General features: G+C 25.4%; 2 protein-coding genes across 7 annotated transcripts; one reads left to right on the top strand and one right to left on the bottom strand.

Annotated features, from left to right (window-relative positions):
• Nucleotides 1–940: 940 nt before the first annotated feature.
• LOC122853218 (persulfide dioxygenase ETHE1, mitochondrial) lies at nt 941–3,344 on the bottom strand. The gene is made up of 7 exons (XM_044153546.1): nt 3,170–3,344; nt 2,868–3,069; nt 2,576–2,720; nt 1,784–1,969; nt 1,632–1,720; nt 1,323–1,533; nt 941–1,023 (listed from the first exon to the last, which is right to left on the bottom strand). Exons 2-7 carry the CDS (start codon nt 3,009–3,011, stop codon nt 962–964), a joined length of 837 nt encoding a protein of 278 aa, XP_044009481.1. The 5' UTR covers nt 3,012–3,069; nt 3,170–3,344; the 3' UTR covers nt 941–961.
• Nucleotides 3,345–3,609: 265 nt separating this feature from the next.
• Nucleotides 3,610–15,684, top strand: LOC122853216 (arfGAP with SH3 domain, ANK repeat and PH domain-containing protein). 6 transcript variants are annotated; one of them, XM_044153541.1, is made up of 12 exons: nt 3,610–4,922; nt 8,980–9,052; nt 9,513–9,658; nt 10,714–10,968; nt 11,058–11,143; nt 11,235–12,564; nt 12,640–12,759; nt 12,840–13,041; nt 13,126–13,425; nt 13,513–13,688; nt 14,199–14,267; nt 14,747–15,099. In XM_044153541.1, exons 1-12 carry the CDS (start codon nt 4,797–4,799, stop codon nt 14,960–14,962), a joined length of 3,099 nt encoding a protein of 1,032 aa, XP_044009476.1. In that variant the 5' UTR covers nt 3,610–4,796; the 3' UTR covers nt 14,963–15,099. The 6 variants fall into 6 exon arrangements, with proteins under 6 accessions (XP_044009476.1, XP_044009477.1, XP_044009479.1 ...); XM_044153542.1 differs by having other exon boundaries at nt 3,611–4,922; nt 12,864–13,041; nt 13,507–13,688; XM_044153540.1 differs by having other exon boundaries at nt 3,612–4,922; nt 13,507–13,688; nt 14,747–15,288.
• Nucleotides 15,685–16,366: the final 682 nt, after the last annotated feature.

Genomic DNA, 16,366 nt, shown 5'->3' with positions numbered 1-16,366 from the left:
ACATGCCTTGCTAGTGATGTTCTATTTTAAATTCAATTTCTACTCTTTATTTTAACACTAGCTTTACTATTTTTTTATTTTATTTTTTCTATCTAATGGCACAGTGTGTAAACACAACATGTTTAATAAAAAAAAAACAATTGAAATTACAAATTTTAGATAATAATAAAATTAATTTTAACTATTTTATATTCAAATTAAATTAAATTAAATATATAAATTTTAACAAATATTTTTATTCAATAAAATTAACTCAACAAAAAGAAACACTTAATTTCTTAGAAATAATATTATTATTAAGGGACAAGCCGAATTAATTTCTCCTGATTTTTATGAGCTTGAATAAAGTATAAATTTATTGATAAAAAAAATATGTGTATTAACTGTTAAGTTGTCCATGCTGATGCATATAAAAACCGATTATTTATAAACAATAGAATAAACAAAAAAAAATAGAAATAGAAATCCCCCGAGTATAATTTTTCGTTGTTGTTGTTATTATTTTATTTTTACCATGAACACAATAGAGTCTCGCCTGGGCATTGCTCGTGACATCGATTGACGATTATATATATTTTTTTCTTTTTCATCTCAACGGACCACTACTGTATTACGATTATATAAAGAGACATTCAGAAGCGCGTTAAGAATACCGCGGTCTTTTACCCCAAACATTTTCCGCACCCTAATTTTCTTTTTTTTTTTTTTATGCTAGGAAGAGATTGAAGATGGGGTTGGAATAAGAAGATGATGGGGTGGATACTTTTCAAGCTCTTACAGATCGCCAGGGGATGAGAAACTCCGAGATATCACCGCACACACACACCATCCCCAAAAACTTGTTTCTCAATACTGTCTCTTCTTCTTTTTTATTCTTACTTTTTTATGATTTTTTATAAGAAAAAATTACTTCTTTTTTCTTCTCGTTTATCGTTGGTGGTTTTTTTTTTTTCTTCTGCTTTTACTCTTTTGCCACTTGAAGCTCGTAGATGCCACAAACTTTGTTTGCAGGCACAGCAACGTCTGAAACAATATTTGATAAAATAAAATAAAAAAATATATTGAGAATAAAAATACGAGAAAATAATAAAAAATATAAATTCTAAAGAGATCTTGGTAATCATAGAAGCAAGACACGTTTTCCTTTTTTTTTTTTTTTCATTTTTTTCTGTATATAGAAAATTTCAAACTTTTAGCTTAGTTTTTTTGTTTACTTTTCTTTTTTATATTTAATTCTTTTTTAATGTATAAATATAAAAAAGAAATTTATCTTTTTTTTTCTTTATATTTCTTTTTGAAGATTAGAATGAAAAGATAAGTACCAATCATTTTTGGATATGCGAGATTTAAATTTTCCATAATCCTGATAAATTCATCGAGAGTTTTTGTCAGTCGTGGATTAAATGCCTGCTCTTCTGCAACTGTGCTCACAGTTTTACCTGAATAATCATGGGCTGGATATAAACGATAGTTTCTAGGTAATTTAAATATCACCGAGTGTACTGATTTGTAAAGTTTTTCTGCCGAGCCACCCTGTCATCCAAAAATAATAAAATAAAAAATAATAATAAAATATTTCAAAGGCATTATTCAATTCTCTATTTAATTTTTTTATTATAAATTATATCAACCTGGAAATCAGTACGTCCACATCCACGAATCAACAAAGTATCACCAGTAAAAGCAATTCCCTGCTCACCACAAACAAAAGTCATGCATCCTAAAATATAAATAAATAAATGAATTTTCATATAAATTAAAATTTAATATAAAAAAAAACTACCCTCTGTGTGTCCTGGTGTAGAATGAGCAACTAATTTATGCCTTCCAAAAGTAATATGATCTTGATGATCCAGCAGGATATCCGCTTTTGCACCACTTGCACGTGATATCACTGATCGACATCCAGCCAGTAAATTTTTTAATTTTCCACTTCCAGTTATATGATCCGCATGCATATGTGTATTAACTAAACCACACATTAAATTAATAACAATAATAAAATAATATATTAATAATAATAACAAATAAAATTTTAAATTTAAGTGAAAGTTTAAATATCAAGTTTAAAACATCTCAAATTATCATGACAATTCGTGGGGTTGTCTTCTTAAACATAATTGCCAAAGTTTGCCTCGTTTATTTACGAATCAGAGAGTTTAATTTTATGGAAGGAGAATATATATTTTTTTATATAGAAGGGAAGGAAAATACGAAGAATTCTAGAAACTATTTAGAGATTGTAGGGGTTGCTTCATTTAATACATACTTGTCAGTATTAAATTTATCAAAAGTTATTTGTTAAATAATTAAATAAATAAAATAAACAAAATAAAGATTTACAAGTATTTAAAAATCATTGTGATGATTTATTATCATAGTTAATAATTAAAATAAATTATCAAATTATTTTAAATTAAAGGTGAGCTATTAAATTTCATTTTTGTTGTTGTTATTGTTGAAAAAGTTTATGGATAAATAATTTATTAATATGATGATGATAAACGTGATGTAAAAATAATAATTATCAAGTTTTTAAATAACAAATTATATTGATGAATTTTAAATGACTTACGTGCATAGACTAGATCAATACCAAGTTCATTAATAATTTGTGCATCTCTATCAGCCCATTCGATAACTGGATCGATAATTATACCTTTTTTCGTCTCAATATCTGCCAAGAGATATGTATATGTACTTGATTTTGGATCAAAAAACTGTAATTAATTTAAATTTAAATTATCTCCAGACAATTTTTATCAATTATTTATATTGACCTTTATATAGGTCATAATGAAAAAAAAAAAAAATGTCAATTAAATTTGATACAGTTTGAATAATTTATTCATTTGTTAATTTTTTACCTGACGAAAAAAAAAATCACTGGAGGTAGATATATTTTCAGTCAAAGTGTCACTCATCTTGGCTTGTTTTGTAAATAAACGAACAGCAAATGGTACGACAACATGACTTGTCAATTTTTTCAAAAATATTGGAGTAATAATCATTTTTTTTTCTATTTATTATTATATAATTAGCCTGCTTCAAGTTTTATCTCATCTCCACCTATTAAAAAATGATGTCATTATTAATTATTATCATTAATTTATTGCCAAGAAAATAAAAACAAACATAAAATCATCAAAAATAACAACAGATTTCTAACCTCATTTTCAAATTAATAAAAAAACCATAAATTTAACAAAAAAATGTATAATAATTTGACGTAAAAATAACTCAAGTTTAACCAATTATCAATTGATTAATTTTTATAATTAATATATAATCTAAATAAATTATAAAAACGTTAAATATTATAAGTCTTTTTTGATCTAAAAAAATCCAAACAAATCTAAACTGGTAATAATATCATTGCGACATCTACCGGTTAATAAAAAAAGTAAATTTCTAACTTACCAGTTGGATTTTTTTTTTTTTCAAAAAACAAATGGCGTAATTTATTACCGACACGATATCCAGCTATCTTAAAAATAATGCCAGATGGAAGCACAATACAATAATATTGCGTAAAAATAGAGCAAAAAAAAAAAAAAGGAAAATAAAGGAAAATTGTAATATAATTCTGGGCGGAAAATATACACAGTTGTTGGCAAAAACTAAACTGTATATATCCCCACTTCTTGATGCCCCATGGGGCCTTAAACATAAGCAAACTTGATGCAAAACTTGGAGTACATTGGAGTACATAATAAAAAGGATTGAAGAGCAAGAGAGAGAAGAGATAGAGAGAGCAAGAGAGAGAGTGTGCCCCGGCAGCAAGCAGCAGCAGCAGGCACCGAGCAAGTAGCGCGCGCGTGAGAGTGAGTGAGTGAGTGTTGTTCATATTGTCGTTGTGAACGCATCTTATTTACAACGTCAATGTATCTTGGTGTGTCCCAAAGAATATAGAGCCCATGGTGGCTCTAAATAAAAGAAAAAAAAAATAATATTTATATATAAAAAACCACCCATCATCGTCGTATCATATTTATACACAAAAAAAAATAAATAAATAAACAAAGAGCTACTTACAGCTACTTAATTAGCTCTAAAAAAATACACTAAAAATAAAACAATTTAAACTAATCCTTTTTTTTATTTATTTATATTTATACCTACATTAGTTTTTTTTTGTCATAATAATTAAATAATATTTTTTAAAAAAAGTGTGTGTGTGTTATCGTGACCAACGATACAGACGAGATTTCAACATGTATCCGAGGTAGTGTTTTTTAATTCGTTGCCTTTTTTTTTTTACAAATAATGTTTAATTGATAAAATTAATGACAAATTTAAAATACAATACAAAATAGTTGATTAATTTTGACAAATACATAATACTTGAATTAAAAAGTTTAAAAAATTGATGAAAATTTCGATAAAGAAATAGTGAGAGTGACAACAACAACGAGGGCGGATATGAAAATTAATTTTAACAAATATTTGATATTTAAAAATATAAATAAATAAAACAACAACGAAAGGTGTGTTTTGGCCTTCAGCATCTCCTCCTCCTCATCATCATCATCAACCCCTTCCACTGCCTCTTTGCCTAGTCGTGATTTGCAAATGTAATAATAATAATAATCAATTTAATAAAATAGTCAAAAGTGCTGACAGTTTTTTTTTTATTTAATTTTATTATTATTATTATTTTTTTATTGTGGTCAACTATTGTTTATACACCATCATAATACCATAGTAATAGTGTGTTATTATTATCTGTGTTATGTGAATGATAAAAAAGAGTGACGTAAAAATATAATTTAAAAAAAATATTTAAAAGATTTAAAATGCCGGGTTTAATAGCAGTCAGTGAATTTGTTGATGAAACCAGGGAGGATTATAATTCACCAACTACATCGACCTTCGTACCACGTATGGCACAATGTAGACAAACAATATCACAACTTGAAGAGGTAAATTACAATTGATATTAAAAAAAATTGGAGTAAAAAAAGAAAAAAAAAAACTTTAAAAGTATTTTTTTACAATAAATTTATTATTTATTTATAGTTTAATTATTTTTAATTGTGCCTTTTTTTTTAGAGAAAATATTTACTATTTTTAAATGAAGAAAGTATTAACCTAGATATTTTTTTATTTTCTGAGAATGGTAGAGATCTTTAAAAATTTTTGGCTCGGAATATTGTGGAATGTATTATGTGAATCGTGCTATTTTGCACTCACTGATGATTATTTTATTTTTTTTCTTATTTTTTTGAATAAAAAAAATGAAAATATTATTTATAAAAAAAAGATATTGGTGTTGTTTAGATTGTTAACTTGTCGAGATAAAGAAAAAATAAAAATTTGGTTTTGTAGGTTTTTAAAATAATACACAGTTGATATGATTAAATGGAAAAAAAAAAAAATTGATAGAAAGGCTATCTCAATCGCCCAGTGTGTTACTTCCTGTTGGTTACCTCGTCATTGTTTCATTTCCGGGGACCAACGGAAGTTTGTCCTTATGACTCCAAAGGACCAACAAAAATTACTTCATTACATGCATTTAAGACATGCATTTTCAGCTTTCAGTTGATTTATTTTCGTCATAAGGTAGACGGTAATATATTTTTAAAAACCAAAAAAAATAAAAAACAATCTTTAAGAGGGTTGAAAATAAATACCTTATGGTGTCTCAGCGTGAAGTAAATTTTTTTTTTTCTTTATCGAAAATTCATTCTTGTAGTAATGAAGAAATTTATATTATTTTTATAATTTTGTTGATAATATTCGTAAGATTACTGTTAGTATAATAAATTATAATATTTATTTTTTTTTTATCACCCTAACATTATGTCACCATGTTAATTACCAGTCTATTTTTTTTTCCATCTATTTACAAATAAAATAAACCATAATTCATCAAAAATTGTAATTTTTTTTTTCTACAATTTCGTACAATTTGGGTATTATCAATTAATTAATTATAAATAAATAAAACAAAACTAACAAATTCAAATGCAATGCATTTCTACAGTTCTATAGGATTTTATTATTAATTTTTTGTACTTTTTCATATTTGAGGAAGCCATGAAGGGAAAGGTCGAACAGCTGTCGTTGTAGTACTTGGAGGGATGTTACAGCCGTTGAGTTTAAATAAAAAAAAAAAAAAAAAACCCAACAAAAGCCAGATTGTATTATATATTTTTTAAAACTTGAAAATAATATAAATCAAAAATAATTATAATAAATAAATTTTTAAAAATATTAAATATTTAAATATCATTTTACAATAATGTATTTAAATAATTTTAAAATTACATAACGGATTTTTTTCTAGGATATATTTTTTTTCATTTGTTTTTATTAAGGGCGGAAGAGAATATTACCTTTATAAAGCAATATAAAAAGAGATATATTTTTTAAATGTAGCTTCTCTGTTTGTAAATTACAACACGTAACCGTTTGCGATATATAAACGACCTACCAAGGCCGGGGGCCCCAAGGAATTTCTTCCACTCTCTGCAAGAAATTTAAGTCCCTTCTTTTTCCATAAATTGTTTTATTCTTTTTTATTCACAATATATATATACTGGTCGTGCAGCTGTATCACCTGCGCTATGGGCAATGGAAAAAAAAAAAATTTTAAATACGATAAGAAAAAAACAACAACGTATTTCTATGCCCTGGAGTTGTCGACGACTCCAACTTGCTGCTTCCCTCTGTTAGTCTGTTCATGGTAAAGTCCTGTTTTATTTTTTTGCGTTGATTTTTTTCTTCAATCATAATTTTTTTATTCTTGCTTTTTTCCGTACCAACACCTACGTGTATATATATTTTTAAATTCCGTGATTTTTCTCGCACGAACCAGAATCATGCGGAAGTTGAATTAATAAAAATGTTGTTTATTCATGCAATGTATGTGCACATGTCAGTTTTTCCTTATTTAACAAAATACTTTTATATTTCAACCATTTTTGGTCATAATGATAAACTGGTTTTATTTTTTTAAAAAAATATTTACATTTTAATAACAAGTTAGTCGACATATAAGTCAATTATCACAGTTTTTTTTTTAAATTTATTTTTGGCGCGTTTTTTTTTGTAATTATTTAATAAATTAATAAAAATTATTTAAATATTTATTTTTTATAGATTGTATTATCAATTTATTATAATTGTAATGAAATTTATTCATGAAAAACAAATAAATAAATGAATTCTTTAGCTAGAATTTTATCGAAAAAAAAAAGATATAATAAATTGTTTTTTATTTAATCAAGATGATTCTTTCTCAATCAATCTTGAAATTTCTTTTTTACAAAAAAAAGAAAATTGCATTTCTATCATTGCCTTTTTTTGATAGTATAAATCATAATTTTAATAAATTTTAAAAAGTATTACGTATTTATTTCGAAAATCGAAATTTTTATATGCAAAAAAAAATATTAAAATTTTTTAGAAAATTTATTTCGATTATGAACACAACGAAATTTCCAAGCATTTTTTTTATGATTTTATTTTCAATAAAATATCTGCAAAATTTTTAAATTAACTTTCAATTTCACCAGGTATAAATTAAAGCATCCTTTTTATTTTTTTTTGTCATATAAATTTAAGCCATCGATAAAAAATTTAAACCAGTTTTGTTCGATCAATATTAGCATTATATTTTTTTCTCCTGCTGCTTTCTTCTCCTCAGTCTTTTTGGATATATATTCAAACAAAAAATAAATAAATAAATCAGAAAAAAAAAAAAAGATAAATATCTTCTTTTCCTTTCTCCTTGAAGTGCGCCAGGTCAGTGTCTATATAAGTCGCAAAACATTCGACAACTTTTCGACTAAATAAACCTAAGGATAGATGAAGGACGAAAAAGATAATTGCCAATACAAAATCAATATTATTTCTTCATTTTTTAAACATTCATGATACACAAAAAAAATAAAATAAATCCCCCAAATGATAATGAGAAACAAAAAGACGCTTGAAACGACCTTGTCTTTTTTTTCTTCTCTTGCATTTCTTTTTCCCTCCGCATTTTTCCATCAATTCAATCAATTTAAAATTAATAAAAATGTAATTTTAAAAATATATATAATAATCCAATTTATTAACAACATTTCAATGAGGAAAAAAAAAAATCATGTAATTGCGGAAATAAATATATATTTACACGCATGCTCACCTGCAAGTACCACGTGCCTTTTTTTTATTAGCATTAAACTTCCGTTAATTTAATAAATTAGCTTTTCATTAATTAGTGTATATTCATACAATTAACACATACAAAGAACAAATAAATACCAATATTTCACACATTATTTATATTTTTTTATCAGTGACAAATTGAGCCGTGATAAAAAAAATTATAACAAGATGAAAATTAAAATAAATGACGTTATATGACTTTGTTATTTATAGATTATTTTTTACTCAACTGATTTAATTTTATTTATTTATTTTTTTTTATTTTTAAAAGCATCATTTGTGTGGTCAACCTTGATTGAATCTATTCATTGGCCTGGGTCAAGTTATTGTCGTTGCCAAATCGTTTGAATCTATTCTCATTGTGGCTTTGAACTTTTTTTTTTTATTTTCTTTATTATTCTTTTGACTTTGATATAGGTCTCACTTTTGCATCATTGAAATGATATTCCCTTTATTCCTTTTTTTTTTAGCTTCAATTCCATATTTTTTATATATTTTTATTTTGATAATTATTTACTCGTGTGGAAGAAGAGAGAGTGTGTGTTTTGAGGGTGGACAACTGATATGATTTTTCATTTATCGCTCTGTTGCTCAGTGCCTGATCAACCAGACACTTTTATATTTAAATTATTAAATAATTTACGACTTGAAATTATCACACTGATGATTAAAAATATCATAATATATTTACAAGTTTATATTCAAGCTTCAAGTGTTGGCTGAATGAGTAGATAATTTTATAAACAGCATCATCAATCAATTTTTAAATATAAAAAAAAGTGTTAAATTTTTAATAACAATATTTTATTTATTTTTCAGAGCCTAGACTTTGACCGAGAAGGACTTACTAAATTAAAAAAAGCCATAAAATCTATTTATAATTCTGGAAATGGTAAGTGTGTAAAAACCAATAAATTTTTTTGTCATTATCATCATCATCATATTTTATAATATATTTTTTGGGTCATTCACAAAAGCAGCTGAGGATTTAATATTGTATATAAAAAGGGAAAATAAATTTCTCATGTTGTTCCCCAACATACAGTTGTGTTCAGCCACCCCAACAATATTAAGTACGACAAACTGATGAGACAACCCTAGAGTAAAATCTATACTAGTAAAATATATAGAGTCAGACAAAATCGATATTTCTGGCGCCCATCAACACGTTCTCAAACACAATGTTATATCAATTTTATTATTTGAAAAAATAAATGTTAAAAACTCAATCGAAAATCCAACTATAAAAAAAAATATAAACTAAATGAAATCATGATGATGATGAAGATGATGAAGATGATAATGATATATTTATTATTAATAACAATAATAATATTAATTAAATTTTTTAGCACATGTTAACAATGAAATATATCTTGGGACAACATTGGAAAGACTTGCTGAAGCTGCTGTGAAAGAACAAGAGCCAGATATTGGTGCAGCATTTTATAAATTTTCAGTTGTTACCAAAGAACTGAGTGCTTTGATGAAAACACTGGTATGCATTTTATAATATTAATATAAAATTAAACAATCAATAGATATTTGATGCTCATTTATATTACTAGTTGTTGTCAAGCATAAATTTTATCCTGAGCATTGCCTTATTAGGTATCCCATATACAAAACATTACGTAATATCCTCTCATGTCAATTCATCGAGTTGAGGTTTATTCCTTTGTCTTGTGAAAGTTAAAATATCATAATAATAAATTAATAAATGAATATTGATTTTGTGTGTATGATGTATGTTAAATCAAGTATGTTTGATTTTTTTTTTTTTTCAAAGTCATATATTAATTTTGTTCAGTCATCAAAAGTTTTAATTTTAACATGGATTTTTTCTTTTGTATTATGTGTCTGTGTGTGATGGTGGTGATGGTGGTGATACTGTGAAGCAGTATTGTGAAGTAGTATGAATAAAAGAAGCAGACAAAAAATGTAAAAAAAACGACAAACGAAAAATATCACGTTGAAGAGCAGCTACACAAGTAAAATGCTCGAGGGTTAAAATCATGTTCAATGACTCACCAATGAGCTCAACAGGGATGATATTTAATAGGGGAAAATATATTTAAAGGATTCAATAATATTCTAGTCCAGAAAAAATAATAATAAAATTATTTTTCACTGAATAATAATTGAATGATTTTTGTAGAAATAAAATATCACTTTTTAATTTTTATTTCGATTAATTTTATATCCATTTTTAGTTGTTGTAGAAATTATTTATTAATATAGCTTTTACTTTTTTTTTATATGATGAAATTAATGATTGTTTAAAATGACTAAAAAAAAATTATAACAAGATAAAAATTAATTAAAGAAAATAATATATCATAGTGAGCTATGAGAAATTAAAATTAATTAATAATTATTTTATTTATATAAACTTCCTAAATAGTCACTTTCATTCTTAGTATCACTTTTGTATAAAATAAACAACAACTTTTCCATGACGATATGATAAAGTAGCGTTAAATTTATTCTTTTTAAAATTACATGGTTTAATTTTAAAAATGTTTCTATTTTTTTTGTTTTATTATTTTCCAGATGCAGAATATAAATAATATTGTTATGTTTCCATTGGATTCGGTGTTGAAAGGTGATCTTAGAGGTGTCAAAGGAGACTTGAAGAGGCCATTTGAGAAGGCATGGAAAGATTATGAGACAAAATATGCTAAAATTGAAAAAGAAAAAAAACAACATGCTAAAGAAGCCGGATTAATACGTTCAGAAGTAACACCAGCTGAGATTGCAGATGAAATGGAGAAAGAAAGACGATTGTTTCAATTACAAATGTGTGAGGTACACCAACTTGTTTTATTAATTAATAAATATTTATTTATTAAATATACATAAAATAAAATATTAAATTTAAAAAATCTATTTTACAGTATCTTATTAAAGTTAATGAAATTAAAACAAAAAAAGGAATTGAATTGCTTCAACATCTTGTCGAGTATTATCACGCCCAGACAAAGTAAGTTGTTAATTTAATTATTTATTTCCAAATATTTAAATATAAATTAATTAGCTATTACGAATAATTAATAACACTTTTATATTTAAAGTTATTTTCAAGATGGACTAAAGACAATTGAACATTTTGGATCATATATTGTTGACTTGAGTGTAAAATTACAAAAAATACGTCAAACACAAGATGAAGAAAGACGAAGATTAACAGAGTTACGTAGTTTATTAAGAAGTTCTGGATGTGATAAAGAATTAAATGTAAATCCAAATATTGGTTATTCATTGCATCAATTACAAGGTGATAAACAACATGGTTGTACAAGAACTGGACATTTATTAAAAAAAAGTGAAGGTAAAATGAGAAGAGTATGGCAAAAAAGAAAATGTTCTGTACAAGCTGAAGGTTTTTTAGATATTTGTCATGCTGATGAAAATAAAATACCAACAAAAGTTAATTTATTAACATGTCAAATAAAATTAGTACCTGATGATAAACGTGGTTTTGATCTTATAAGTTATAATAGAACATATCATTTTCAAGCTGAAGATGAAACAGATCAACGTGCATGGATGTCTGTACTTGTTAATTGTAAAGAACGTGCATTATTACGTGCATTTGATGCAAGTGGTAAAGCTGAAGCTGATCAAGGTAATCCAAGTTTAGTTGAATTACAACAAGCTGTTATAAGATGTGTAACACGTTTACCTGGTAATGATCAATGTTGTGATTGTTCATCACAAAATGATGCAACATGGTTATCAACAAATTTTGGTATTATTGTTTGTATTGAATGTTGTGGTATACATAGAGAACTTGGTGTTCATATATCACGTATACAATCATTAACACTTGATAATGTTGGTACAGCACAATTATTACTAGCACGTTATATGACAAATCAATCATTTAATGAAATTATGGAAGCAACATTACATCACAATTTAAAACCAACATCAAGCTCAACAATGGATGAAAGATATGAATTTATAAAAGCTAAATATGTTGATAAAAAATATATTAAAAGTACATGTACTGATGAAAAAGATTTACTATCTGAACTTGAGCATGCTGTTAATAATCGTGATTTACAACAATTATTACAAGTATATGCTGAAAATGTTGACTTATCAGCATCATTACCAACATCTGATATTGGTGAAACAGCATTACATCTTGCTGTTCTACGTGAAATGGGTGGTAGTCTTTATTTGGTTGATTTTATTATACAAAATATGCCAACTGGTGGAATTGATAGAATAACAAATGATGGTGAAACGGCATTACATTTATCAGCAAAACATGATCGTGCTGAAGCTATGAAATTACTTTTACGTGCTGGTGCTGATCCAACATTAAAAAATAAATATGATAAAACACCATTTGATATTGCACAAGAAATGGGACATTCAACTTGCAAAGAATTGGTAAAAAAACAAAAACAATTTTAATTATATTTTGTATTACAAATGATGATGATGATGATTAATTTATTGTTTTAGTTGAATCATGCACTACAACGACAAAAAACACTATTTGATAATGTAAATATTGACTGGAATCTTTCACATGATGAAGGCTCAACAGATTTTTCTGATGATGAAACAATAATTGATGATCGAGTAAGTTTAAATGATAATTTATATTATAATGTAGTTATGTAATTTTAAGTCTATGAAATATTGAATAAATTTTGACTTAGAATGGATGTTTAACGCCGGAAAAGAAATCGCGTAGTCGACCACCGTCTTATTTAGGTGGAAGTGGTCCAGGTGATTCACCAGTTACACTAAGAAGTCGTAGTAGTACATGTGATAGTCTACAAGGTGGTTCATCACCAAGTTCAACAAGTAGACAACAAATGCCACCACCACCACCACCACAATCAAGAAAACCAATTATTGGTAATTACCAATTATTTATATCTATAAATTTTCATTTATTTTAGCTTATATTTTTAATAATAAAATTGGTAATTTAAATTATAGTTCCAAGTCCAATAGTACCATCAGATCTTGGGCTAAATATTCATGGTTCATTAAAAAAAAGAATAGCACCACCACCACCTCCACCACCACCAGTATCTGGTAATGGTGCTTGTGGAATGTTGACTGCACATTATGGTACATTACCAACATCATCAACACTAGCTTCATCATCACATAATAGAACAACAAGTGAACCAATACTTGCTGGACAAGGATTACACACTTTACCACATTCATATAATACTTTAAATAGTTTATATCACAAAAGATCACCAAGCAGTGATTCATCAACTAGTCATGGTAATTTTATACATTTTATAAATAGAAATATATTACTTTTCATCACAATACAATTATTAATGATTAATTTATTAATTTAAGGAATAGATAAATCAAATTGTTCGACTCTACAAAGACCAAGAAATCCACCACCACCAGCACCAGCTAATACTACAACTGGTCTACCAAATTCATCAAGATTAAGTAATGGAAGAAGCAGTGAATCATTGAGTTCCATGTGTTCTGAGCATGGAATTGGTAATCCTGTTCCTCCGCCAAGAAAGGTAAGCTTTAAATAATTTATTTTAAGATTTTTAAAGTGATAAAATTTATACATTGTAGCGATATATTATAAAACAATTTAATTATTATTATATTTCATTATAAAATCATGAAAAAGTTTGACGATCCTAGCAACAAATAATTTACTAATACATCACATATTTCTTTTTATTTTTTATTTTTTTTTTTCATTTAGAGCGAGCCTTTGACATGCTTGAGCACTTTTAATGATTCATAACTAACAATATACAATTCAACAACATCATTTTATTTCATTTATAAACATATAAATCATTTGTTTTATTTTTTTTCTTCACATCAGCAAGTAGATATGCAAATCATTCATTAAAAATAATTTAAATTTGTTATTTTTTTTATATATAAAGAAAGGTTATTTAATTTAAAAATGATAATTATATAAAATGATGAAAGCATGATTATTTTTGGGTACTATGTGGTGATGGTGATGGTGGTGGGTTTTATGGTTTTGTTATTAACAATTGTTGGTACAGCGAAGAGACCGGTCCAGGCTTGAGAGCTACGCTGAGGAACCCTCATCTTTGCTCCCAAATATAAATATGGTAAAAATAATAGCACAGTTATTCTGTGATCCCATTTTTTAAAATCAATATATATCAATTAAAAATTAATAAACACCAATTGTTTTAATAATAATTTGCTTATTATCAAACATTGCAAAATGCTTTGCATGATCATTTTTTTATTGTTTTTTCTTTTCACTGTATGTTTATTTTCATGTGTCATTAATGCATCAAGACACTCGATACATTTCATATGAACTTTGTCGGTTTTTTTTTTTAAATAAAAAATATTCCTGATGATGGTTTAAGTGAAAAATATTCCTAAAAAAATCTAAAATTTGTATTTAAAAATATGAACTAAAAAAAACAAAGCAAATCTATTTTAGCATGAGTTTTTTTTTTTTCGAGTGATGCATGATTAATTATAAGAGATGATGTTTTTTAATTAAAAATAAAAATGTAATAATTTAATAAATTATAAACAATTAATAATATTTTTTTTTCAAATTTTTCTATAGCCAACAAATTTAAACTTGAATGGTTTAAAAAGATGTCGAGCCCTGTATGATTGTGAAGCTGATAATGAAGATGAATTGTCATTTCATGAAGGTGAAGTTATTGTTGTTACCAACGAACAAACTGATGATGACAATTGGATGGAGGGTGCACTTGAAAGAGCACCAGAACGTCGTGGAATGTTTCCAATAAGTTTTGTTCACATGTTGCAAGACTAACATTCAATAAGTCTCAATTCCTTGGTGACAATAACAAATTCTCCAAGCAATTTGAGTCTTAATCGTAAAAATTAATATCATAAAAATTATGGCTACTAATATCCAAATAATCATTAAACAAAAACATTACAAAGATTACAGAAAATTAATAATATAAAGATTGATAAAATTTTTATTTTAAAAAATTTAAAAAATATTATTAGACTAGTTTTTTTTTAAATTTTAATTAATTTTATTTTTTTCGTAATTAAAACGTTGTGATATTTTTTTTTATTATCAGTCAGCATTAATAAAATTAAATACGAACAAAAAAATGAGAAAAAAAATTTTTAATAATAAAAAAATCGTACAGAATTAGATTTTAATTAAAAAATATTAAATTGATATATTTTTTTTTTGCTTTTTTTATTTATTTGTGAGCTATCTGGTCTGCATGTATTTAAAAAATGTATTTTTAAAAAAAAACGAGCTGACGAAAAAGGGTAAAAATTTAACACAAATTTAAAACGCATAAAAAAGAAATAAAAATTAATTCACAATAAATAATATTAATTACAAAAATTTATATTATATTTAAAAATATATATATATCTTTGATCGTTGAGCATAAAAGCAAAAAAAAAGTAAAATAATAATTCTATATCTATTGCATGACACGAAAAGTATTATTAAAGTTATTCAAGACAAGAATGAAAAGGTCAAAAAAAAAAAAAATGATTGATTGATAATATTGATAGATTCTTCTTTTTTTGTAATGCCATAATGTCTAGTTTTTAAATAAATTATAAATAGATATTAAGAGTAGACTACTAAGCAGTCGATAGATTGATAATTTAGTTTTTTTTTTTTCCTGATAATGACTCGACTCGCGCGAGACCAAAGAATTGAATATTGCGGGTGAAAATAATGGAGAAAATAATAATTGATTTATTAAAAAAGTCGAGTATCAGAATAATTGATTTAAAACAATATCCTGATAGTGATAATTTTTAGTTTGTAAATATTATTTAAGCTTTGTATATATAAAATATATTGCCACCTTGAAAATTCAAACAAGACAAAATGAAAAATAAATAAACCAAAAATGGCAAAGTCAAAAAAAGAATTATATAAATTCCAAATAATACAAATATGTCATTATTTATTCAAAATTTAATAACGAAAAAATAAAATTACAAACAATATGAGTCTTGAATAAATTTTTAAAAATCTAAAAATAAATTACTTGTTTGTTTTAAGATAATAAATTAATATATTTAATCTTTTTATGTATCGAAAAAAAAAAAAAGTCTTACAATCATATAATGGAATCGTAATTTGTTTTTTTTTTTTGTAGAAAAATAAAATTACTGGTAATTAATGGTGGACCCAAGTCAAAAAATTATTTTAGATGAACGTTGTAAT

This window comes from Aphidius gifuensis, linkage group LG3 (assembly GCF_014905175.1).
Source record: "Aphidius gifuensis isolate YNYX2018 linkage group LG3, ASM1490517v1, whole genome shotgun sequence".
In the NCBI taxonomy this organism is placed as follows: Eukaryota; Metazoa; Arthropoda; class Insecta; order Hymenoptera; family Braconidae; genus Aphidius; species Aphidius gifuensis.
The sequence above is the reverse complement of the archived record's forward strand: the minus strand, read 5'-3'. Positions and strand labels throughout refer to the sequence as shown.

Coding starts and splice junctions, on each gene's coding strand:
- LOC122853218 (XM_044153546.1), bottom strand. CDS start 3,011: ATGATTATTACTCCAATATTTTTGAAAAAATTGACAAGTCATGTTGTC. Junction 2,721..2,867: donor GTGATTTTTTTTTTCGTCAG/GTAAAAAATTAA, acceptor AATTAATTACAG/TTTTTTGATCCAAAATCAAG. Junction 1,721..1,783: donor TACACCAGGACACACAGAGG/GTAGTTTTTTTT, acceptor TTTATATTTTAG/GATGCATGACTTTTGTTTGT.
- LOC122853216 (XM_044153540.1), top strand. CDS start 4,797: ATGCCGGGTTTAATAGCAGTCAGTGAATTTGTTGATGAAACCAGGGAG. Junction 10,969..11,057: donor TTCAATTACAAATGTGTGAG/GTACACCAACTT, acceptor TCTATTTTACAG/TATCTTATTAAAGTTAATGA. Junction 13,689..14,198: donor CTGTTCCTCCGCCAAGAAAG/GTAAGCTTTAAA, acceptor TTGTTGGTACAG/CGAAGAGACCGGTCCAGGCT.